General features: G+C 39.0%; 2 protein-coding genes across 3 annotated transcripts; one reads left to right on the forward strand and one right to left on the reverse strand.

Annotated features, from left to right (window-relative positions):
* Positions 1 to 1844: 1844 nt before the first annotated feature.
* serpini1 (serpin peptidase inhibitor, clade I (neuroserpin), member 1) lies at positions 1845 to 18624 on the reverse strand. Of its 2 annotated transcripts, none has more exons than XM_029518081.1 (10): positions 18431 to 18624; positions 17508 to 17713; positions 7695 to 7983; positions 6954 to 7184; positions 6447 to 6641; positions 4367 to 4571; positions 3626 to 3723; positions 3085 to 3171; positions 2850 to 2939; positions 1845 to 2761 (listed from the first exon to the last, which is right to left on the reverse strand). In XM_029518081.1, exons 3-10 carry the CDS (start codon positions 7960 to 7962, stop codon positions 2685 to 2687), a joined length of 1251 nt encoding a protein of 416 aa, XP_029373941.1. In that variant the 5' UTR covers positions 7963 to 7983; positions 17508 to 17713; positions 18431 to 18624; the 3' UTR covers positions 1845 to 2684. The 2 variants fall into 2 exon arrangements, with proteins under 2 accessions (XP_029373941.1, XP_029373940.1); XM_029518080.1 differs by lacking the exon at positions 18431 to 18624 and adding an exon at positions 17969 to 18203.
* On the forward strand, positions 18359 to 25694 carry pdcd10a (programmed cell death 10a). The gene is made up of 8 exons (XM_029518082.1): positions 18359 to 18623; positions 20740 to 20933; positions 22174 to 22227; positions 22405 to 22522; positions 23798 to 23924; positions 24552 to 24630; positions 24724 to 24806; positions 25217 to 25694. Exons 2-8 carry the CDS (start codon positions 20844 to 20846, stop codon positions 25296 to 25298), a joined length of 633 nt encoding a protein of 210 aa, XP_029373942.1. The 5' UTR covers positions 18359 to 18623; positions 20740 to 20843; the 3' UTR covers positions 25299 to 25694.
* Positions 25695 to 26417: the final 723 nt, after the last annotated feature.

The following is a 26417-nucleotide window of genomic DNA, read 5'->3' on the forward strand; positions in this document are numbered from 1 at the left end:
TCATTCTTATTTGTGTAATACCACATATACTCACGGAGCATGTCTTGATTTCACGTTTTTACAGTACTAAAGTGGAAAATGTTTTTATGTAACAAAAGAAGGAGGCCTTCTTAAGTAAAGTATTGATTAATTTACTATTTAAGCATTTTAGCTGATACCAAAAATACAAATTACTACATAATATACTGCATAAGTCTATACCTTTCAGTAAATGTATGCCAGATCAATGTGGTTGGGAAAATTATGATTAATAATTACAATGAATCAGCTCAAAATCTTACAAAATTTTAAAATTGTCCCTAAAAAGAGTGGCCAACTATTTTTGTTGAGCAAATGTACTTGATTACTTTCGGCCTCTGGGTGGTGTACTGTAGACACACTCACTATGGCCAGATCACAACAGGTTCAGAGAAAGCTTCTATTATTCTTCCCGTCTTTCTGTATTTTGTCCGATGTTTTCAGATGTTGTTGTTGTCAGATTGTTTGTTTTCGGTGGTACACAATGAAGACATGAGGCACAGCTATCACACCAGCTGGTGAAAATAATTTTGATTATATATAAGCTCTTATACCCATGGGTTGTTGTTCCTCTACAACACCATCCATTGTGTTTAAGATACTGCAGCACTGAAACACAATGTGCACAGAAAAGAAATAAAAGAAATCTATTTTATACATTATAGAAATAAATGATGCCCTCTGACTTTGTAGTGTTGTACTGGATTTAGCAGATGTATAGCCACCGTTATTTCAGGACTGAGTCATCATTTGCAGCAAATTTACTTTAAACTGATTTTATGATTTACTATTGTAAATATTTAACTTGTTTTGGTCTTCTACAGTCTGTTTCATCTTGTTTTAAACCACATCAGAGATCCTCAACATCAGCTGATAATAGAGATGATAGTTGTTACATCAAAGCAATATTTTGTGTTTTTGCTTTTTTGTCATCTTTGTCACATTTGCTCATATAATAGCAGAAACATCTGTTAACGATTTATTGTACCAGTACTGTGCAGGCAGAAATAAGGGTGCTCGTTGTAATATGAATATTTAATATGTTTTGGTATTGTTTCAAACCAAATTGAAAATTGAATATAAGCTTAGAAAAGGGACAAATACCTTTACACCAGCACTATGTATGCACAATTCTGTGAAAATGAATGTACATATAATAGTGTCTTTGGGGGTACAGAGTATATTTTAACATCAATTTGTAATGCACATTGAATCAATACTCTGGAAAACATTCCAGAAAACTTGAAAACACCTAATTATTTTGCAATCGTAATTGGACCCTTCTGTTAATCATGTAATATTTTATCATGCTTGAAAATTTACTATGTTCTTTGACATACGTAACACTTGCACTTCTAATTTGTCTCTGCTCACAATTGCGTGGCTCAGTAATATGATCTGTTTCCTTTTTGTGTATGTGTGTATTTATTGTGTGGTAGCTAGGTGATGCCACAGACTTGGATCTCCACCAAAATGCCTTGGCAGGACATTGTCTGCCCTGAGAAGATGAGTTACAGTTCATCTGCCAACTTCTGCCTGATGGTTGGCCATTCCACCATGACATCCATTATATAAATCCCATTATATATGCACGCTCGTGGACTTATTCTTAACAAGTTTCATAAACTCCTGAAGCATTGCATGTTTTTCTGCCTTACCAACTCCTTCATTTAGTCCCAAAATTGTGTTAGCTAATACCATTCCGATTAATTCCAAAATGCTTTGAAAGACGCATATAAGCTGTCCTTGAAAATCCAGTTTACTTTCACAAATGTCTTTATAAACAGGTGAAAATCATTACTATGTTTAGAAAAGGACATATTTTAATTGGAACACATTCATCTTTTTTATTGAGTAAAAGTCGGGATACAGCTGGTGTTACTTTCTCTCCCTGTATGTACATCCAAAACAGTGCGGCAGATCTTTCTTAGTGTGCCTGCATGCTCCAGTTTGTCTCTATAGCAACCCACCTCAGTTAAGCAGCCTCCTTTGCTCACTTGTGAGATGCCCAGTTGGGGCCTTAATCAACCACTCAGATGTGATAAGGCATATTAGTTCATCAGCAGTTAAGCCATGTGCCTACAGTGTAAAAAAAATGAATACTGAATACTGTCTGGAACAGATATAGTATCAAGATTCATTGTATAAGGACAAAATGTTTGCACATTTATTCTGTAATAAATACTGAGTATATACTGTATGTATATATAGAACACAATGTCAAATGTACAGGGACTTAATTAAAGCGTGAAACCTACAGTGTGCACATACTGTATCTGGACGACGGAAGAGAAAGGAGAGAGAAAACTGTTTTGTGCATTGTCTGTGTGGGCGCAGGTGAGTATGAAGCTGTTGAACTTAAAGGGGTTGTGCGTGGATTACGTACTATGATTTCTTTTTCTCATATACAAACCAGCGGTTACAAGAGAATATTTACAACCGTCTCTGTCTGCATGTCTGTATCCAAGGGTTTAAAGCTTCCAGTATCAAAACACAGTCGCATTATATGCCATAAGTCATATTTCAATATATAATATACTGTGTAATATCCAGTTTATATATTTTTTCATAGAGTATAAAACACATCTGAGGATGGAGATAGAGGATAGGTAGCATTTATGACGTCAGGATCTGACTGGCTGAGCGTGAGTGACCTCACACCTTATTTAGATGGAGTCGAAATCATGGTCGTTGGGCTCGATGACTTCGGGGGTCATGACCCTGCCCATGAAGAGGATGGACGCTGAAAGGAAAAGATACAGAGAAAGTCAGGCTAAAACACACATACACACAAAGAGGTGTATTACAGCATTACACACATTCATATTTACCTGTCCTTCTGTTTCTGATAATAAAGAAGAATGGGTGGTCAGCCATGACCTGGGGGTACAGTACCAGAGTCCGGGTCAGAGCGATCATTCCTGAAAGAGTAAATAGTTCAATTATCTGCCAAAACATCCATTTTCGATGGGTCTTGAATTTACTTTTTCATATATGACCTGACATGCAAAAAAAGAAAAAGGCCAACCTGCCAAAAAATAAAAGACAGTAAGAATAAAAACCTACCTGACCCAACGGCTCCTTCAGCCCCCTCCTCAGTGACCTCCAGATAGGCCTTCTGCACAGCTTTTTCAATGTACAGATCTTTACCATCTAGAAATTATACACATACAAAAGCCTTTGGCTTCACAATGTACTGTATACAGTAAGAAAAAATAGTTTTGAGGTGTGTTGTTGACATGTATGAATCCTATTGTGTTATTTCTTCCGTCTGGCTTTCAGCTCCTTCACTTTAAACTATCCCATTATATTCATGTTTTTCTCTGCTTTATGCATATATATTTTTCTCTCTCTCTTTTTATCTATTTTTACTGGATGATGTGACAGCTAAGGCCTGCACACTTGGTGCCAGTTACCTTGGTTACCTTAGAAAGTACCAGGGGCTACTTCACTGCAGCCAAGAAGCAGAATTACTGATGATGCTTCACATGCTGAACCCTTTCTGGAGTTTATTTTCTCAGCATTTGTGCCTATATGTATGTGATTTATATAATAATGTATGAGTTTGTCTGACCTCTCTCAGGTTTTCCATAGAGCAGAGTGTTACCTGTCATGGCAGAGAGATCCGCATCGCTGGTGAAGATGTTCTTAATTCCCAGCCCCTGCAGACTGCTCTTCAGGTCAATTTTCTGCTCCACTTTGAACCTGAAAAGTGCAGTCACTTTATGCTCCGAGCATATGAACAGTGGTTGTACATCTATTTGCTATTAAAATTGAGCCAATTATACAGGAACATTAACAGCTACTGTGTTTTTAGAGGAAAAGTGAACTGTTCAACAAGCATTTTCAGGATCCATCACTATGTGGCAATACGCTTATGAAGATATACGATTTTGACACCCCTATCTATGTAGGAGCCAAATAGCCAAATTTAAATTACATAATGTCTTTTTTGCAGTGCAGGTGCAAGTGACTTAACTGCATAAAATAAAAACCTCACGAGAAAGCTGTTTTATGGGCCATTTTACATCAACATTTATGAACAAATCATACAGAGAGCCCCAGTGATGGAAGATGTAATTTAATGATGTTTTAAAAAATTACTGCTGCTGTTATGGTTTTTCCCACCAGCTTAATTGAAAATTACTCCAGGGTAATACTTTATTGCTTTTGTGAATCTGGGAATTGTCATAAAATCTTCAGGATCACAACCAAGCAACCCAGGCACGTTTTCAGCTAAACTAGGTACATTCAACAACTTCTGACCCAAATCACTGTCAAAATATTTAATAACGGCATGTCCGACTGTCTGAATGTTTGTGTAAATATACTGTGTGACATCTCTCACCTTGGTAAGTAGACTTCCACCTTCTGCCGTTTAACATTGTTAGCCCACTCCTCCAGCAGGGGTGCTTTGATGATGGGCTCCAGTGAGGCCAAAGGGACCTCCTGTCGAGGCAGAACGATCATCATGGACATGTCCTCTCCTTCGTAGGGCATCTCCAGTACCTGATACACACCACCGGCTTCCTGGGAGCCATCGCTGAATTCACCTGATAGGAAACATACAGTTTAAAGACATAGTGTACTTATTCCACCTTAACATTCTTTAAACCACCTTCCTGTAAATTTCCCTTCATGTTGACGGAGAAGTTGTCTCATACTCCATCATATACACACAATAAGACACAATAGAAAACACATGCAAACAACTCCAGCAACTGATGATTCATATTTTTGGAGCTCTGGGGTGGCTCTTTAACAGATATATCTCATGTATCTATTTAAAGAAAACTCTTAGATAAAAATTTTAATCAAGACATGTCAAGAAATTTACTTTCATTAAGTGAGACAGTATTTTTTAGTCTGGATGAGATAATCCTTTTATCCTCAAAATAAATTCAACTAAATTTTAAATCTAAATATATGATTATCCCACTTACTAAGGATATGGAGCTTATAGCACAATTAACAGAGCCGGATTTTATCCCTCTCTTTTTTTCATTTTTTCTTTTGAAGCTTGATTAAAAAGAAATAAATTAATGAAATAAATAAATAAATAAAAAGTGCAAGCTAATGCAGAATGGTAAAATATTGCAGTAGAGAAATGGGTGTGTTGTCCCTAACCATTTTACTTGACAACTAATGGGATTGTGTTTCTCCCCCAAGATTCGAGCTGACTAATCCACAAATCCACACATTCTGCTCACCACATACTAGTTTTCTCATTCAGATTTTCTTGATCTTGAGATTGTGACAATGAATATGGGTGTATCATCTGAGCATAATGCAACAGGTGTGCAATCTCAATACAAATACACAAATCCATCTACCAAAAAAATGCATCAACAATATAATGCAACTGTCTTTGGCTGACGATCAGGCAAAAATAACTTGAAAAGACAAGCTGGAATCATTCAGTTGTGCTGCATTAAAGCCAAACTGCAGTACAAACTGCTTTACACAGCACATGGTGCTGGAAAACAAGGAAATCCTCTAGTACTGATGCATATAGTATGGCCAACTCCTCAGAAGCGCCAGCAAATATCAAAGGTAAAATGTTCCAAAAAATATAAAGAAATAGAAACCCAGAGCCAATGAATTATCAACCCAAAATAACATGTACAGAAATACCACAGTCAGAACCAAAAACAATTACTCAATTCTGTATTTTTTTTATTTTATTTTATTTTGTTTTGGATTGGTCTAACAAAACAAGCCATTTACAAACTGAAAAAGTTGAGAAAACCTAAATCCAAAAATACAGTATTTATCATTTCTTGATTTCTTTTTTCTTCCATTGAACCAAAAAAGCTGCATTTTAATGATGAAAGCATTGAAATGTAGAAAAGCAAAAGGTCTTTTCAGAGAGCACTTTGGAAATTCACAGTGACTTTACACCAGCTGCATGAAAACTCCGTGTAACAGCAGACAGAATATGATATTCTACAACATGATTTCAAATATACACTGATAAAACAAATGAATATGCTAACTCAGTGGAAAGGGAAGTGCTGTGCGTCCTTGCAAGTGTCACGCTAGATATGGCAAAAGCTAATATATGTATCTACATTTCCATTTACTCATTTGGCAGACGCTTTTATCTATAGGGATTTATAAATGGTAATATGGTATTGCATGACTTACCGCAGGCTGTCAAAGTACTGCTAATGTTGGATGGCATTAACAAAATAGTCTTCAAAACAAACTACTAAATCAAACAGACATAAGGAGTTTGTGCAAGAGAAGTGACTTTTACCAGCAGAGCTCACTGAGCATAAAAAACTTGCCTTTCTTGGGAATAACTCTAAATGTGAATATTTTAGATTTAAGACTAACATATCAAATAACCACAGGAAATATGATCTTAAAATCAAGGGCTACGGAAAAAGAGCCACAAGTAGAATTCGCACAAAGTGCCACCTCACCATAGTAGAAGTCTCCCTGTTGGTACATCATCAGCGTCTGGACTTCAGAACCGTCATCTTTGCTGAAGGAGAAGGTTCTGGTGTTCTCTGGCCTGAACTGGTTTTTCCAGGAGCCTCTGAAGTAGATGGCGTTCACAAGTGTCAGGCGGGTCACGCTGCTGAAGTCCTCAGCTGACAGCAGCTCACGAATCTTACCTGGGGAGAGTGATTTGAATGGCGCAGTAGGATGCACATGAGTTTACTTCACAAACTGCTGTAATGCACCTTTGAAAGCTACAAACCAGGATAGGGAGGATACTTAATGCAATTGAGGGGAGGGAATTCAGCCAGTTTTGTTTTGTACGAGGTGACGTGATCAAACAAGCAAGATGTAACTCCTTTGACAATGTTGCATGTCATTTTAGAATATTTAGGAAGTGTGACAATGATGCATTCATGACATCAGCCTCTTTTTCTTTGTCTTCATCTATATCTTTTTATGTTTTCGACTGTTCCTTTTGAACTCACTCTCTGTTTGATTTTCCACCCAGCTGTTTATCTGTTCGGCAACGGCTGCTGATTGGCTGAAATCCACTGTTTCCACCTGAGCCCGGAAATACTTCCTCATCAGATGCAGGAACTCGGGGTTAAAGGCGATGCCCTCCTGCAGGAAGAGGCTGTTGGCAAATCGGATCACGCAGTGGGCATCATCATTGGACACAGCCGCTGTCAGGTTCTGGAGTAATGAAAACTCCACACCTTGACAACAGAGGGACACACAGACATTCATACTGACACACATACATACTCAGAGTACAGACAAAAATGTGTACATCACTTTTAACAGTGTTAAGGTGATATTAAAGTACAGATAAAGTGGACAGTAATATTTCATCCACATATTATATGTCACGCTGAAAAAGAGAAACAAAGTGGTATTTAGAGTGAATCTTATATCCTTCATACTACATCCATTTCAAAAAGACGTATCATGTGTCATTGAGTTTTCTGTTTCAGTGTGTAAAGTTTTTAATACATAAATACATACACAAATAGCAGCATACATAGCCTGACACCATGCTCAGGGTAGTTTTTCCAAACTTTTAACAGCTCCCCTCCAGAACTACAAAAGTCATGTGCAAGTGTTTCCACAGGCACACACAGAGTGTTACTCCCCATGATGGGTGACCTTGACGTGGGGTAGCTATAAAATAGGTGGCGTGCACTTTTTATGAAATGTTTGCCTCAGATATAGTATGTGTGTCTCACCTGGCAGCAGGTGGTTGAATCCTAAAGTCTGCCGGATCTCCGCCAGCGAAGCTCCTCGAGCCCCCAGTTCCACCATGCCCAAGGCCACAGCCACGCTCAGCGGAGAGAAGATGATGTTGTCCTGACCCCCCGCCACCTGGAGCTGATGGTACAGTCTGACTGAGAACTCGGATGTAGTGTCCTCCGGAATGTCCGCCGCCCGGCAACCGTAGCCCAGCAACAGGAGGGGGAGGAGGAGGAGTGGGGACAAAATGTCCAGGATCAACATTGCAGCACAGACCACAGATAGCTGAGGGAAAGTAGGATGTATGAAAAGGAGGTGAAAGGATGGAAGGAACAAGGAAGAGGGGGAGAGAGGCCATGGAGAAAAGGAAGGAAAAATGGGAAGTGAAGAAAGCACAAAGGACAAAAAATATGTTTAGAGGAAGGACCAAAACATGGAGGGGTGTTCAGAAAGGGTTGAGAAACAGGAAATGAGTGATTGGAGAGATGAAAGATGGGGGTGAGCAGGCAGATTAGGATGGAGGGGAGACAAGAAAAATGAGAAAAAAATGAATTGGGGGAGATGGGGTCAAAAGAGGTGAGAGGACAATAGCAGAGGGGAGGGAGGGAGATTGAGAGAGAGAGAGAGAGAAAGAGAGATGGTGATAAAGGTAGAGAAAATTATTGTGTAAGGCAGAAAAACAGATGGCGGACAAAAGGATTTTGGAAAGGAGAGACAGAGATGGAAGTAGAGAGAGCAGGGATGTGGGATGATGAAAAGAGAGCAGAGAGCCAGTGAGACACAAAAAACATCTGTCAGTCAAAGGAATGCATTGAAAAGCAAAAAAAAAAAAAAAAATTACATTTTTAACTCTTTGTGAATAACACTTTTCTAAAAGCTGTTTAATATTAAAAAACAGCCTATACTGATATTTATAGATTCAAATTATTTTTTATGTACGACCAAAGGAAAAGAATAATAAGAAAAAATTAACCAAAGGAGGAAAAAGTGATAACTCGCAAAGGAACGTGTAAAATAAAGAGTAAAATCTGGCTCTGCACAGCTACAGAAAAAAGAGAGAGAGGCTGAGAAGCACTAAGATGGTATATCAAGAACACGAATGTGCAGTAACTACAGTTGTAGCGATGACTGCAGTCACTATTGCTGTGCAGAGCACATCTGCTAAATGAGCTCATACATATTTCATGGCCATTCTTATCATCTTGAGTAAAATCAGATTCTTTCCTTCAAAATCTGCCTCGCTCTGCGCATTTGTGTGTGTGTTTGAGCTTTTGTATCTGAATGGACGACCTTCTGTCTGTCTGTACAGAATGACGGATTGCAAAGAGGCCTATACGTCCTCTGCTCCAGCCTTCAACTCATCTCTCCGTGCTGTCACACTTCTTGTCTCCCTTCTTTTTCATCTCCCACTGGTTCATATGTTATCTGTCCTCACCAATCCTTCCTCTCACCACTCTACTTCTTGCCCTTTCTGTCTCTTTAACCCCTCTTTCATACTTTTTGAAATTACAATGTACACACACACCGATCGCACCATCTCTGTGATGCTGCTGTTGCCAGGCAACATTGTTTTCTGCTCTCTGAACAGAAAAAAAGGAGATTCAAAAATATATAGGATAAAGATAACAAGTTCAGAGACAGAGAGTGATACAGAGTTATGGATAATGCACTTTGCACAGCAGAGAGACACAACAAAACACGTTTGGTTTGTTGTGTTGCTCTGCTGTGCTGCTGTCCTCGTGCATTTTGTGGTAAGGATTCAATTAGCTGTCCCATGCAGAGCTGGAATCTGCTGGCTGCTACTGTATGTGTGAGGCTGCAGGTGACTGTGGTGTCAACAACATTAACAATGAGCTGCAGCCAGAAAATTAGTACCCCATCCTGTTGTGTAGTGCCCTTCCCTCCACTCCGCTCTGCCAAGGTGACAAACAATTTATCTTCCCAAAATAAACCAGCTCGACCCAAGGACACGCATGATTCAAAATGGGTTCTATTTTTCTGACTGACATCAAATCCCTTGAAAACAATAAGACCAACAATAAACTCCCAATAATTGTCCAGAGCTTTTTGTGAGCTTATTCCGCTGCGCTACAGACAGATATTGTTGTCTGAAAATTATTCAAATCATTCAAATGAACCATATTGTTGTGTTTTGTGATATTTTCCTTCATTACATATAAACATGGCAACTATTTGGGTTCAGTCTTACATACATTGTTCAGCTGTTGTATACATACACAATACTAAATCCCCTGCTGGAAACAGTCTCCAGCAAATCCTCTGTTTGGTTCAATCTTTTTTTTGGCAGTATTTGCTACAAAGTACAGAGACCAATGGTTCATGAAATGATTTAGCCTGAAAATACAAGTTTATTTGATTTGTTAAATGACCAGTATTTAATGAATATAATATGACATTTATGGGTCGTATATATGTTTATATGACTAATGATATGGCCTAGATATTCACTCATTTGAAGGCCTGAGAGTGTGAAAACAGTTGGAACATCATAAAGCATTTGGACACATATTTTTTTTGACTGACTTCCATATACATAGATTATAGCCAGATGTCTAATTAAAGCAATATTTCCTGACTGAACAGGCAGACAGGGCCATCCCTGCTCGTGAAGCTAACATATGAGCTTTTGAAAATGACTCCTCATTCTCTTGCAAACCACACATAACCACACGCCACTTCCATTTTACATCCCTCTAAAATGATGATCGAGGTCTCATCATGTTTGTTCTCCATCCATAAGTATTCTGACAAATTGCTTTTGACAACCGCCTGCTGGATTTGCATCTGCTTGAGTCTGTGAATGTAAATTCATACATTTACAACGTTTTTTCACATCCTAAGCAGTATTTTGGTTTTTGCCGTCTGTGTTCCCAAATATGCGACCTGTTACCTCATAATCTACTGGGAACAATGTGAGTTTCTATTTCCCTGCTTATCTATCTTTCACATCCTATGAAGGCCAACAATGAATTGTTCCTACTCCTGCCTAAACTGTTTTTGAAATATGATGATAATAATGAGAAGAAGCTGAAATATTACATGATTTTTAACGATACAATATTAAATTAGATCTGAGTCTTTACTGTAAGTGGCAAAGTTGTTGGCGGGCTAAAATTTTGGAAATAATGGCCAGCTTTAAATAGATTTAAACAGAAAAAAATGTAAGACCAACAGAACGCACCGTCTGCCTCGTGTGCTCACCTGCTCTCACATGTTGGGCAGTGACTCAGAGAGTGTGAGAGATGCAGAGAGAGTAAAGAAAGAAAGAAAGCCAGGGGAAAGGACGAGGCGGCTGGCAGAGATGTTAATGGAGGTAATGTTCCTGACCTTCTGAGCTGTGGGAGCTGAACTTTTCTAAAACAGGCCGCCCTGCTCTCTGTAAGGAAAGACCCAGCCATGCAGTTAAGCCAGGGAAATTGGTGTGGAACATCGTTGTGTGTGCATCTGTGTGTGCGTGTGTGAGTGGATAATAACACAATGGGTGGCTGGCTTTTACTTGTAACGCTGACACCATTCTGACCTTCTGAGTTGTGGCGCCCTGTCTGCAAGAGGATCCCACACTTTACCAGTTTGGCCATTGATGACTATGAGCTCGACTTCAGCTGCCCGGGTGGATTTCCCAGCATGCCCCCGAGGTGAGCTGGGAAACCCAACACCTGGCTTTTAAACATCTTGTGACTGAAAGAAGTGAATATGTCAGAAAATCTCCTGTGGTTTGAGTTGCAAGCGTTTAAACCTGACAACTTGATTAATTCCATGCAATTAAACTCACTGGCCTTTAAAAGCAGCCTTTAATCTCTCCGTATAATCCTAATTCTCTGAAAAAATAGATCAGCATTTGACATTTTCAACAATTAAAACATGACATCATCAAAATCCACAGCACGTTTGTTAATCCACTGTTATTTGGACACAACACCTTAAAACAGCATGCTTCACCGGCCCGGGGAATTTTATTAAACATGAACATCCTTACACACACACACACACACACACATTTCCACAGACACTTCCAAGCCAAGGTTGCCAAGGCAACTGCAAGTGATGGACATTTTTCATTTTACCAAGTTGACAGAAAGAATTTTTAACTTTAAAAAGATACAGTATCTTCCTCCTTCCATATAGGCAGATAAACTTTCTTTCCTACTTTCATACACCATTCAGCATTTTCTGTCTAACACAGCACCTCTCTCTGCAAGAACTCTCCTCACCAGCTCCAGCTCTGTCATTTAATGCACGCTCTGTCATTGTCTTGCACAAACACGCAGACACACACTGACAGACACATATACTCTACAGCACACATCAGTACACTGACTGTGCATAGTCATTTTGCAAAACTCAGGCACGGTACTGGACTTTTTCTTTAAATCTGGAGATCATCACCACAGATCTTCAGGAAAGTCTCCTTCTCCAGCTCAATCCACAGGACATTGGTCCAGTTAGGCTCAGTACAATTCCACACTGCTGAAGCTCATAGGTGCTTTGATGAATTTGATGAAAGTGCTAACATCCCATTTCATCAAGGCCTATCCCTCTGGCAGTAAACTGCAGAGAATCATGTCTATCTTTATCTCCATGACCATGAAACCTTCTGCCAGGGTTATCTGGCATGATTTCACCATGAATATATGACATACCAGCTTTTTTTGTGACAGAGATGACACAGTCCGCTTATCATTTATGAGTTTAGCTTTCTAGCTTTCATTGGAGGCACCACAGCAGCTGTTTTCTCCATATTATTGTACTGAGGGTGAACCAAGTGAAATGCAGGAAGATACAAACACGCTCATACAACAAATGACTAAACACACATGAGCCTTCCAAATCCCTCATTTCTCTGTGACTGTCTCACTATGGCCCGTCTGCTGATGTAGAGACTCTCGAGGTAGAAAATTTACACCAGGAGTAATAAAGCTCAGCAGTGGGCAGGGCCTTTAACTCCGCTGCAGTCCAGGAGAAAGGAAGCACTAAACTCCTGTGGCAGACGTAGACTTCCGTTAGTTAGAGGTTTCAATTCATCAATTTATCTGCTCTGCTCACATGCCCCATTTGCTCCCACTGATGGACTAAAGCAACGGGAAATACTTTGCTAAATAACCTCTGATGTTTCTATCAGTAAGTGAATTTCAGTTAAAAATAATGCAACAGTTTTATATATGGTAATCTTGTCCATACCTGTATTATATTAGTTAGTGCATGAATCCAGCTGTTCACACCACAATCATACTAATTGCTTAAGTACCCACTGATTTGATTTACGTGTCTACAAGATGTGATCAGAATGTCATTAATAGTTAACTACAGTGCTTTTAAATGTAATTCTGTAAGGTTAACAGTATTTTTACACTGTACATTTTAATCATTTAAACAAAAAGGTCTAACATCTTCAAAACCAGCACAGAGCCAATATTACTGCAACCATAATCACACAGCTTTGTCTATTTTCCATATAAAAGCTTTGGTGTGAGAGAAAACAAAGACATTCCTGAATAATCAATGTCCTCTCTGAATTACCTTATCACATTTTAAATAAACTCTAAATAAACTGTAAATATTAAAATAAAGTGTAACACCAGTTTCATCACCAAAGAAGCCTAAAGATCAGAAGACTAAACTAGGCCATTTAACTATGCACCCACAGACCCAAGGGGACTGTAATTTTTCTGTGTTGCGAAGGGGGAAACTTAATTTTGTTGGTGGTGTTTAATTAACAACAATCTCTTACACTAGGCCAAGACACAAACATTTGAATTTTACATAGAAGGATAAGCAGGAAAAGGACTCTGAAACTTAATAAGCTTAATGGGATTCGGCCATTGTTCATTTATTAGTCACACCTGTGACTTGCCAAATGTAATTTAATTGTGAAATCTGTGAAAAAGCATTGACCAGATGTCAACAGGGCAGTTTTGATATTAAAGGTAAACAGATGGCAATGATTATCCCAATACCAACTACCAGCTGTAAATACTTTTGATTACATTTTATTTAAGATGCAGCTGTCTTGGGCTGGTTCAATGGACAAGCATTTAATTTGTAAAGTGGCCAATTCAATGCTTTCAAGGATTGGAAAGTAAGAAATGCGTTGTAGATATAATATTTTTTCTAACTGAGAGGGCAACAGGTTTTTGCTGTATTACACATGGCCACTGGTGGACAGAAACCCTGACTAACAGCTGAAGATGTAAAATATTCTACAGTCTATTTTTGACCATCTCGTAGGTACACTGAGGACAGCTTGATTTGGAAACTAATCCCTTGTCTCTTTGGATTTCAAGTAGAACCAGTCTAGAAAAAGTCCATTATCACATATGAAATTCATAGCCATTAAAAAAAAAACAAGCACCACTGATACTAGACAACTGAATTTAAAACTGTTGAAATAAGATTTAGGAGAACAACTGTTCTTGACATCTGCACTTCAAGCCTTAGAAAATCTCCTGTCATTCTTATATTACTTTGTAGTTCCTTGAGTATGTTCATGCTACATCGCACATATAACTCCAGTTGTATATATTTGTGATTACAACTTTTTTCAATTTTAATTTGAACCCTGCTGACAAAATTAGCCATCTACAGTCTGTCCTCAGATCCCTGCCTGAGCTCATTCAACCTCTTGTTAGAAAATGGCATAATGTGCTATGGAACCTGCCTGAAGTCCCAGGATGCTCACTGTACTCCAAAGAGGGCAAACAAAGGCTAACAACCCTTTATTAATCCCTGTTAACAGAGACATACAGAGGGAGAGAGAAAGACAAAGAGGTAAAAAGACTGAAAAATAGAGAGAGACGAAGAAAAGGAAAACAGAGGCTATAACCAACAACAAGGAAGACGAGTAGGTAGAGAATCAGGAAAATGAAGGCAAGATCAAAAAAATAAAGTGAACAAAAAGGCAGGAAGAGAAGTGAAAGATGAATAGAGGCAGCTTCCATGCAGATTCCAGTTCGGAGCCAATGTTATCGAACAACCCCCAGCATAGCATGGCAAGATGGTTGACTGCTCCACACCGTCTGCCAAGACACACTCAGCAGCATCTCTTTTCTTTCTCTTTATCAGAAAAACACACACACAAACTGCTACAATGCTGTGGGAGCGCAGGTTCGGAGATTTGGGCTGTAATTGGATCACTGTCTATTTGGGGTCAATGGTAAAAGTGAAAAGATTGGTAGATTTTTTCACTGTAAAGGTCACTATCAACCAGTCCTGCGGGGGAAATGTGCGCATGAGTGCGAGTGTGTTTGTGTGTTTGCAGAGAGATAACCAAGGTAAGAATGGGAGACAAAGCAGCTGGTGCTGAAGAAGCGATAGTTGCGCGGGGAGGCTGAGATGGAGACAATAGAGCAGTAATCAGGTTAGAGTGCTCATAAATGTATCTGTGATTACTCTGCTTTCTTCAGGGGGTGGAGGTTTAGCCATTGAAGAGGTATAAAAATTGAGAAGAGAATGAGAGAAACAATGGTGGTGACAAGTGTGGCAATCAGGAGAATAATTAAACTTGATTTGGTATTTGAGGTGCTGAGTTTGAGAGAGGAGGAAATATAGGTATTATTGAATCACTTCAACCATTTTACTGTCCTCCTCACAGAGATCTGCTGCTCTCTCTCATCACTCCTGCTCTACACTTAACTCATCCCTCATTGCCTCCAATGAATTCACAGATCGAGTCAAGGATGTGTGTGTCTGTGTGTGTGCATGCACGTGTATGCGTGTGTAACCGTTAATTAGAGAATTGATGTGAGCTTCAGAGTATAACAGGTTGACATGTCTGCAGTGAAATCACACTCAATTTCCCCTTAAATTTCAATCTCAGGTAGAGTTTTGTAGAAATGTTTGAAATCCACCACTTGCAAATATATCCTGTTTAAAAATTACTAATTAAAGGTTTAACGGAAATTAATCTGAGTATGTATGTCCTATATTACATATAGAGGTAAATTTATTTTATGTGTGTATTCATTATTTTTTTCCAGCATGAGTGTATTTTTGGTCTCAAACAGTATTTCAAGTCGAGAAATCATTTCCATTCTTGACATTTCCTCTCTCTTGCGCTTTACCAGTCCTGACCCTTTTTCTGTGCTCGCTCATCCTTCTCTGTGGCCAGGTATAACTTGTGTCCCCTGTGTCTTTGCTGCAGCAGCATATGCACTACACAAACCAGCTACCCAAGTGTTCAGCTTGCTTTATTTCATTAAATTTATGGAATGGAGTAAAAACTGCAGAAATATGATTGGCCCACTTTTCCTATGTCTTAATTATATATTGCAAACATATAGATTTGGTTTCTAGGAAACCAATAAGCCGTTTTTTTCCAGCCTATTGTTTCACTACATCTTAAGTAAATTTAGAAAACGTGTTAAAATGTGCTTCAGGACAAAGACATATTAAACTTGATTTTTACCTCTCCCGCCTGCACACAATAGCCAGGAAAACATCAATACTTCTCCATATGGAAACATAGATGGGGAGTGTTACAAATATGCACCCTCAGCACATGCATGCAGCATACAGCTCCTCTCCTCCCTACTCGTCTCGTTTCACTTGGCTGATTTGAAAGACATTTAATTATTGAAAAACAATTAATGAAGTTCTCCCTGGGAATAGGCAGAGCACACAAACAAACACATACTCCACTGAAAAGCATGGGGAGGAGACAGCAGGCTGCACATCAGCAGAGATTAACCACGGATAGTAATGCATAAGGGATTAATACATTTAAACGATGTCTGAAAAGGATACTGTTTTTCTAAATGTGGAGCTGCTACGCTATCTCATTTGCAGGGATAGAGAGACCATAGGTGGATTGAGAGCATGAGAATGTGAAATGTGAATGTGAATTGTTCATTGCTGACCGTGTTTTGGTATTACCAGTAAAATATCATATTAAAAGGATCTTTGGCAGTAGAGATTCATAGAATGTTTGCAGTGCAAAATGATCTGAACATCAAGACACTGGTGTTAAAACTGTGATGGTAACCCACTAAAAAAGTGTGTTGCCGACATGTACTTCGTTGTTATTTTCCTAGTATTCATACTGTTCTGAAATGTTTCACCTTTTATATGCACCATGCAATTCTTGATCTGAGGTGTATCTTACATCATAACATGATATAATTACGTGCTTTGGACTACAAGAGAAGTGTCTCAGAAAGGCAACCTGAAGCAGCTACAGGCTCTGTTTCTTCGTGATTTTTCACCAAAACCACCACAAACACACACCCACACACATACAAATAGAGACCTGAAAGACCTGCATGAAGGAATAACAAGTAGTGTGTGTTTGTGGGGTGGGGACTGGGTAGGACCAGGCTACTACAATCTGCCTTATTAATTCACACACACTCACTCACTCACTCACTGCGCCTTTGCCCGTATTTCAAGGACAAGGACCACGCCGCAATGCCTAAGATGGTTTCAGTAAACAACAACTACAACAACATTGCACTTGTAAACGACCGATAGCAATTAAGCAGATCAGGGTGGCTTTAATGAATAGGCTGAAGAAATATAGGCTATTTGGTTCTAGTGAGCGTCTCCGCCCGCCCCCTTATCAAAACCCCACACATGTTGATTATAGATTAAAAGTCCTTTTATACTATTGAACCTACACATTCTTGCACCTTCATCAAAATATTATATGGAAAACTCAGAAAATAGACCTCTTATGTGGGAGATCAGAAGCTGATCAGCGGAGTAGTTTTTCCGCAGAAACGTCTATTCCCATAAACCAGAACAGGATTTATGAGGGAACCAGCTGGAGGTTGGTAAATAAAAAAAAGGTCTCTTACCGATAACCGGTGAACGGCAGTGATGTCTGGATGGATGGATGGATGGATGGATGTGTGCGGTCTCTCTCTCTGCTGCTCTCCTCCGGCGCCGCAGCTCACTGCCCGTTAGTCTGCAGCAGGCCCCGCCCCCTCACCGCCGATTGGTCGAGTGGACACCGTCCAAAGAGCGTCGACGTGAGGCCACACATGTATCTGTCAGCGGCTTCCTGTTTTGTCAGTGAAAACGTTGTGTTTAGCTTTCCCTTCACCCCATCAGTATTTTATCCCCGTCACAGAGGCCATGCGGGCCAGCTGATTTAAGATACATTAAACCACACCGAACTCAATTTGACGGCCCTCTCGAAATTAGTCAGCTGCATCATTCAGCATGATTTTTTTCTTCTTTGTAGCTAGTAAGAAGTTTTCTAGTAACACCAACAAAACTGTATCAATACTGTGGAAAGCTTTTGCAATGTACTTACTTTTTACAGACTTCAGCCGTTTATATGAAACGCTCAGTAATTGTTGCTACTCGCAGAGAGCTGTCTTGACCGACACTGCGTCCGTTAATTTCGCGTTTTAATGATAAACAAGCTATTTTGTTGATAATTCAGCTGTACGTTTGCCTTTTTTATGTAAATAAAAACATATTTATGTGATTTATATTGTAAAAGCGAACTACAGCTGAAAAAATAATCATCTATGCCACATACGAAAGCTTCGCAGGTTTTTTTTAAGACGATCACAACCTGCACCTGTTTGGGATTTGTAGTTCATTATGGGAGCCGTTGTAATTCCAAACCATTAAAGAGGCTTATCGAAAGAACTACAAGGAGCTCCTCCGCTCTCGACACCGCCCGCCCCTCCTCTCGGCTACAATTTTTGTCAGACAGAAAACTTCCTGAATGAGAGTCCGACCAAAACAAAAACGGAGTCGGAGTTACCTGTAGGATAACGCGGCCGGGCTGGTTGTTGTTGTTGTTTTTATGTCGCCAGAAGCGACAGAGCTGTGGTTAGCAGAAGACGGAGGTGGCCACCAGCTCTAAGCTGCTAATCTCCAGTTAGCAGGCTACCTGTCGGGGCTGTTCGCCTCTCCAGCTCCCTGACATCGGCTCCCTGGCTGCTGTCTCACTGCAGGTAAGTGTCGTACTGTGTTTTTCTTTGTTTGTTTTACTGTTAGCACACTAACCATGGCTGTCAGCACAGCATCAGCTGTTGAATGTTGTATTTTGCAGTCAGGAAAAGAGCCAACGATGGACAAAAGGTGGACTGTTCACGAACATTGTCTTTCCTCCTGGTTGCTTTTACAAGGTGTTTTGGTTCAACATCGGCAAAACCATGAAATAATAGTGATGGACCGAAACTGTCACAATGCAGCAAGACAGCCAAGTGTTCATTCGGCGGTTGTGGACATGATGCCATTTTATAATGGTCCAAACCTGAAAGCACAGAGATTTTGTTTGTAACTGATAATGGCAGGTCATGTCTTCCCATCTACCATAATAATAAGCCTCATTGCAGATCGCCATGTAGCTTGAGCTTGTAACAATAAAACTGCCATTACGATCATCATGCAAATAATGTCAAATAGATCCTGTACACAGAGAACTATTAGCCCTCCACAGTTCCTCTTCTTCTGTTTGCTTTCTTACATCTACCGGCAAATCTTTTCTTTGTTTGGTAATCCACGTATAATTGACTGAAGCCCAAATGATTCCTCATGGTTTGAGACGACCATATTAAAGTTTGAGTTCTCAAAGGTTTCACAAACAGACTCTTCACAATTATCACCAGCTGCACGTTACTCAAAAACTGATCAGGGAAGACAGTTTGTTTTTGTTTTGTTTTTTCTCTCCACAGGCAATGTATTTGTCAAATGTTATTCCACTTGTTTTATAACCCAAATACAATTGGGAGTGTCAGTTCATTTTAGTTTTCGTGGTTGTTGTTGTCAAAGTAATGTACTTACAAACACATTAGTACAAACTTATACTGTGTTCAGTGAAAATAAAAGTATATGAAAGAAAGAGAGACTATAATCCCCAAAATAAGGAAAATTTTATCCACAGCTGTCTCAGTTTAAATTGATAGATTAGAATCCAGGTGGATTAAAGTTTATTTTGATTTCATGTTTCAGCTGTTGCAGGATAAAAAAAAGTGGTATATTAACAGTTTATCATCGTCACTCCTCTTGGGCTTCCTTTTTCCTTTTTTGTTCAACTTTTTTCCTCTGGCTGTCTCTAACTGCGTTGGTTGTTCCTTAGCTCTTGCTGTTGAAGGCACTAAGCAGTCCTTTTCTTACAACCCTAGGCAGATATTTGTAAAAAAGACTGCCACAATGGGACATACACTACCAGTCAAAAGTTTGGACACACTTTCTATTCAAATGAATAGGAAGGTTTGTTCAAACTTTTGACTGGTAGTGCATATAATCAAAATGCTGTTTGATAGTTGGATGCTTAGCATGTTTTCTGATCAGCAGGAGATGACTCATGGTCATCTTGAACAACAAGCTTCTGAACAGATAATTGGTATGTTGGTGAGCCTCCCTTCCCTTTAGCTGAATCATCTGCATGATGATTTTAATCAAGCATGATGCAGTGAATTTTGTATAGGTGTCAAGCAATTAACAATGTTTAATGAAGAACTGGTCCTGGCAGTGTCACATATGAGCAAGTGAAAGGATGGCATTGATATTTTTATCTTGTTCTTACAATGAAAATTCACTGTTTCCATGACTGGCCTGTCATAGAGGACATAGTAAAAGTTCATATAATGCGCGTGCCAAATTTCTATTTTTGTGTCAGTGACATTTTTCTGCAGAAGTAATATTGGTTGGGTTTTCCTTGTTGAGGTATGACTCATACCAGTTTTCTCACCCTTGTGCCCAGTGGAACAGTAAAGTACATGCTTTGCACTGCCCTTGTTATGTGATGGATCATGTTGGCTCCTGAAAGCCTTTCTGGGAAGCAGTGAGCATGGTATTTTATGACGTGTAATGGAAGGAATAGAGCTTGTGCAGTGTTGGAAGCATTCCAATAATGTATTTTATCAATTCCATTCCATCTATGAGCACCTAAATGTACTGTGTATGTAATAATAATAATAATAATAAAAAAAAGAATTTGCATTCTCTACATTTAAATACTGCAATTGTATTTGCTATTTTTTCAATCCCCTCCTCTGTGATTTCCATCCAACGGCATCCATTTTGTCACTGCTTGTTCACCTTTTTTTCCTTCTTCTTCTTCAGGTCCTTGTCTGCTCTCATTCTGTCAGTGTCCGTTTGTGATTGAATGCGGTTAGACTGGCATCAGCAGACAAGCACACAAACAAAGGGCCATTGATTGGTCAAGGATGACCATGGACGACATGAAGAATGAAGCCGACGCAGCCTCACTAGTCTCCATGTCTCTCTACACTGTGATGTATCCTGTCTTTAACCAGGTGAAGAATGCAGAATTTCAGTAAAAACAAGAAAAGCAATGGCTGTTGTGTGAGAATGGAATATAGATTAGCTTTGTTGTATATATTCAGATCCGATGTGTGTTTAATGGAAATGCTGGTAGATGCTTGCAGTGAATAGGTTTTTTGCAAGTCCAAAAATGTATAGTGCAATAGAAATAGAGTAAATGCAAAACAAAGCACTTAAAAGGATACGTGGCAGTGTGTTTATGTTAATGTCTACAGCTTTTGTATTTTACATTACTGTGCGTGCAGGTTACGTTTTTCTATAGTCTCCATAGCTTTGAGCACATTATGTGCCTTGTGTGTTTAAAGTCCTTTAACACAAAGCAGTAGAATTCAGTAGAATGTGTTTGTTTAACATCGTATAGTTTAAAAAGGCATTTATTTTTCATCTCTGTTGTAAAAAGTCTAATTCTGAAAAAGAAACAGGGAACACAGAGAAACATGGCAAATTATAATTCACTCAGAGCTCTAAACAATGCAGTGAGTTTCAAGAGGTGCCATGCAAATGTTAAATCAAAAAGGCACAGAAAGTTGACAGGACAAAGAAAATCAATGCAGAACATAGTATGTGGGGACGTGTGCTTAAAACACAATGGGGTTCATTTCTCAAATAAATTACCTCACAGTTTTTACTGCAACCAATTTAAAACCAACATAAATGCTCCTTCTGTAGCAAATCACTGTAGTGTGTGCAGTGTAATAAAACATGCACATACACACTCACACTTTGTGGTTGAAAACCTAACAGACAAACTCTTGGTGGTCCATGTGTTTGAGACAGTGACCATCTTCATTCCCCATCCCTCTCTCCTCTCATTTCTTCGTAGAAGTTTAACTGCATGTTCCCAAAACATGGGCTTTGATGAAACCTGATCAGTAAAAGATACTTAAGTTTACAGCAGCACATATGAGAACCAGATGTGCTATGTGAGTGTGAAGCAGTAACTATTTGTGTGATACTAGAATATCAGCTCTGGGGAACTGAACAGAATATTGTGTAGTGTACAGTCCAATACAATAATACAGCGTTCTCCTTTGATCTTGAAGCATGGCTGGCTTGTACGTACCGCCTGCACAATTACATTTCAGGACAGTGGAGAGATGATGATAAGAGCTGAGCTCTGTGTGTGTGTGTGTGTGTGTGTGCGCGCACACGTACGTACTATGGTTTGTACTACTGACTCATGTTTGTTTGTCTGTGTATTATAACTTGCAGTTGGAGCATGTGAACTTATCAGCAGCGCAAACCTTGAGAGCAGCTTTTATAAAGGTTTGTTTACATTTCATGGAATGAATCTTTCTTATAATATCTGAGCCCATAACTTTTTCTTTTTCAATAATTTTAGCTTCAACTTTCTGCTTCTGCTGTTGATTTTATAAATCCCATTGATGCCCAGGCCTGACTGTGATTTTCTATCAGTGTAACGGTATGTTTGTTCATCTTAAGGCAGAGAAGGAGAATCCAGGGCTGACCCAGGATATTGTTATAAAAATACTAGAGAAGAAGAATTTGAAAATCAACTATAGTGAGTCTCTTCTTCGCATGGCTGCAGACAATGTACAAGGTAGGAAGCTGTGTAGTTGATGAATGTTGTTTGCGGAGAGTGAAGAAGGTACAGCCAGACAACTCTAGCAGTACGAATTACATAAACAAAAAACTCTTTTAAACGGGGACATTCCCATTACCTTTCCTAAGCTGCCTTTTAAATATCAATTTATGTGACTATCAACTGGAGAGAAAGAAACGCATCTTGCTTTCATCCAAAGAAAGGACAGACACAAAACTCACAGTATTTTTTAAGGATGCTTCAGCAAACGATTGGTAATTTAGCCTGGCCATGGTTCCTGTTACTTTATTTTTTCCTTTTTACAAGAGCTTCGTTTTTCACTGGGGGGAGCTGTTTCTCCACAAATCGACTCATCTCCCCTCTCTCAGCTGTCCCTTCAGTTCTGTCTGTAATTGAATTCCTTGTGCCTTGTACATTGATTGATGGTAGTAATGAATACACAGTTGCATATATACACACACATACTTTGGAAGATTTTCAAATGCACCTCCTCCATGTCCTGTCCCAAATCCTACCCTAATGCTGCCTTAACTGAACAGATTAAACACCATGATTATTACTATAATCATTTTATATATTTGGACTGTAGACATGTGCTATTGACCTGGAATAGCACATGTCTACATGTCTCTATGTAAAATATATACAGTACAGGCCAAAAGTTTGGACACACCTTCTCATTCTAATGAATAGGAAAGTGTGTCCAAACTTTTGGCCTGTACTGTATATATATAAATGTCAGATGATAATTCATAACAGAAAAAAATAAATCTGCAGAGATATGACTGCATCATGGCGCAGTTCTGGGGAAAGCTGCTGCATACTCCCAAGGAATGGAGGCCATGTGGAGGCGTCTACCTAGAGTTGGCAGCTTGACCAAACCGATCAATCAGGAGATGGATAGGATTAGATGACCAAGAAGCTTATGATCACTTTGGCTGAGCTTTCTGTTGAACACTGGAAAAACCTCCATACTGAAATATATATATCAATACTATAATAATATATAATACATAGTTGTGATGCCTTAGTTTTTCCTTTTATTTTCCTTTTATTTTGAAATAAAAGATTAAATTCTGTTTCCACTGTCATAATATATTCGGTGGGTTAGGCTTAGAGTTAGACCTTGTTTTGGATTTTTAGGAAACAACATACACAAAATGTGATAAAAGTGAAGGGATTTGAACACTTTGTGAATGTATCGTATTAGTCTCTGTGTTAATGCACCTGTCGTAGAGATCAGTGTTTTTCTCTTCCTCCCGGTGTTTTCAGAGTTCATGATTGATAGACGAGAGCCCGAGTTCCAGGAGCTGAACGAGCGGGCTAGAGCTCTGAGATACATCCTCAGCACCATACCTGATGAGATCAATGACAGAGTAGGCTTCCTACAGACCATCAAGTAAGACAGTTCAGTGTGTGGATCTGAGTGTGTGTGTTGAATATCCGACAGGTTTTTTTCTATATATAAATTTCAGTTGAAGTTCCTTAATTAATTGAATACGTTGTCAGGAGATTACTGGAGGGCTTTTGCCAATCATTTCCATGAGTGATTAAAATTGTTTTCTTTTGTAGTTAATTGCTTTGATACATTATCTGGGTCTTCATGATGACAGAGAAAATCTTTCATTACTTTGTGGGGAATTTTGAGGTCGGCCTGAGTTGTCGACACTCCACACACTTATGTGATCAGTGTTGGTAGCTGGAGTGAATATCTGTATTATTTGTGATTTGTGGGGCTACACTATATATGAAATAATGATAATAATAAAAAAAAAAAGAATCAGTTTTTAATTGTGTTAACATAGAAAACGCGATATAAGTCACAATTTCAATTAGAATGGGGAATGTGTTTAATATGTATAATATTTAATAAGTTGACTGTAGGAACAACATGTTTGTGAGAACAGGGGGAAGAAAGGCAGACAATGAGCAGAATCAAAGACCTGCTGTTTCAGGATTATCACGGATAGTCCAGTTTTTTAAATATTATAATAATATGCACTTTATTTGTGAATGTCATCCACAGAGATATTGCCAGTGCCATAAAAGAGCTGCTAGACACAGTTAATACTGTCTTCAGGAAATACCATTATCAGAACAGACGGGTAAGTAGATACATGAAGAGGAAAAAGTGCATATACACAAATAATCTCTGTGAAATAAGCAGGGCTGAAAAGCTGTCTGTATTTATTGGCTAGGCACTGGAACAGCAGAAGAAAGAGTTTGTGAAGTACTCCAAAAGCTTCAGTGACACTCTCAAAACCTACTTCAAAGATGGAAAGTATGCCACTTTCTCTAGTTTATTCTCTGTTTTAAGACATTTTTCTGTTTTTCTTCCTTTTTTCCCCTCCGATTTCTCTTTGTGGGCATCCACAGAGCTACCAACAAGTTTTATAGTTGTGCACACACAGATACACGCGCACACACACACACACAAGCATGCATGTACACGCACACAATGTCAGCATCATGTAAGTGGTTGCTGTTTGATCACAGCAAATCCACCATCAGTGAATAATTCCCTTGACCCATTTCCTGTGGATTAATGCTGGCTTGTATTCTCTGAAGCCTGGCATTCTCTATTCCAGCCTGATCAAATGTTTCCTGGATATATCCCGATATTATTGCCATGGTTTCTTTCCTGTATGATTGACAAGTGCATCCTTGTGTCTCTGTCACGGTTATTTTCAGAGTGATAAATGTGTTTGTCAGCGCCAACCGGCTCATCCACCAAACCAACATGATCCTTCAGGCCTTCAAGACTGTGGTGTAGCAGGCAGAGAAGACACACACACACACCCTGAAAGAAGTTTTTATTTGAGAAAAGGTGCTATGAAGCTGTGTAATTTGTAAAGACATTGTATTATTTTGGACTGTATCATTTACAATTCCAAAGCTTTGAAGAGAGATCAGGTAGTGTGATGTTCAAAGCAAATTGAATTGACAGTAATAGCCAGGGATATTTGACGCTGTTTTATGTTGTCCTTTTATCAGATTCTTCGGTCGATATTTCTTCATTCCTCCATATATCTGTCTCTTTGTTCAGTGTGGAGTAGGCCCAAAAAAGTATGGGGAAGATGAGATCCTTTTTCGTGTCTTTTAAAAGTTTGTCAATTGTGTAAGTCTTAAAAAAATAAGGAATAAAAACATGGGCCATTGAGTTACTGAACACTTTCCTGCATTGTAAAGCATTCGCTCATTTCTTTGTCATTTCTGTTCTGTTCATTTCTGTTCACACACAGTGGGGTCTTCTATTCTCCACAAATATCGTGCCACTATCAGCATCCATCATTTCTAGCTTAAATGTGATACGTTCTGATCCTGTCAAGAAGTCATGGTCTGGAGAAATGTTGAGGAGTTTCTAAGTGCAGCCCGTGATTGCGGTTTGGAGTCTGCACTGCTTCATCCAGTTTATTATAAACGGAACAGCCATCCAGGTGAGCAGTAACTCACCACCTGTACAATCTGTCTTTTCACCCTAGTTGCCGAAATATCCTGTCTACTCACAATAAATAGTCTATATAAAACAACACATGGCTTTTATGGGTAGGTGATCACAGATACAAGATCCAAGAGTTATTTTGGTTGAATTTTTGTGCAATAACTGTGTTAGGAAGTTAAGGGTTGGCAAAGAAAAGGTACATACAATTTATACGTCAATAATATACATAATTTTTTTTTACCGGAATTCATTTGTGACGCTTAACTTGTGAAGATATTAGCCAGGTGATCTTAGAGCCAGAAGGATCAGTATAGCAAATGTAACACAATTAGTTCTTTTGTCATCCAGAAAAATAGACATAAAAAGGGATGAACACAATCTTACTTTGACATTTAATTTTAATGTTCATCCATGTGTCAAGGAATTCGGAGCAGAAAAATTTTAATATGT

This window comes from Echeneis naucrates, chromosome 13 (assembly GCF_900963305.1).
Source record: "Echeneis naucrates chromosome 13, fEcheNa1.1, whole genome shotgun sequence".
Lineage (NCBI taxonomy): Eukaryota > Metazoa > Chordata > Actinopteri > Carangiformes > Echeneidae > Echeneis > Echeneis naucrates.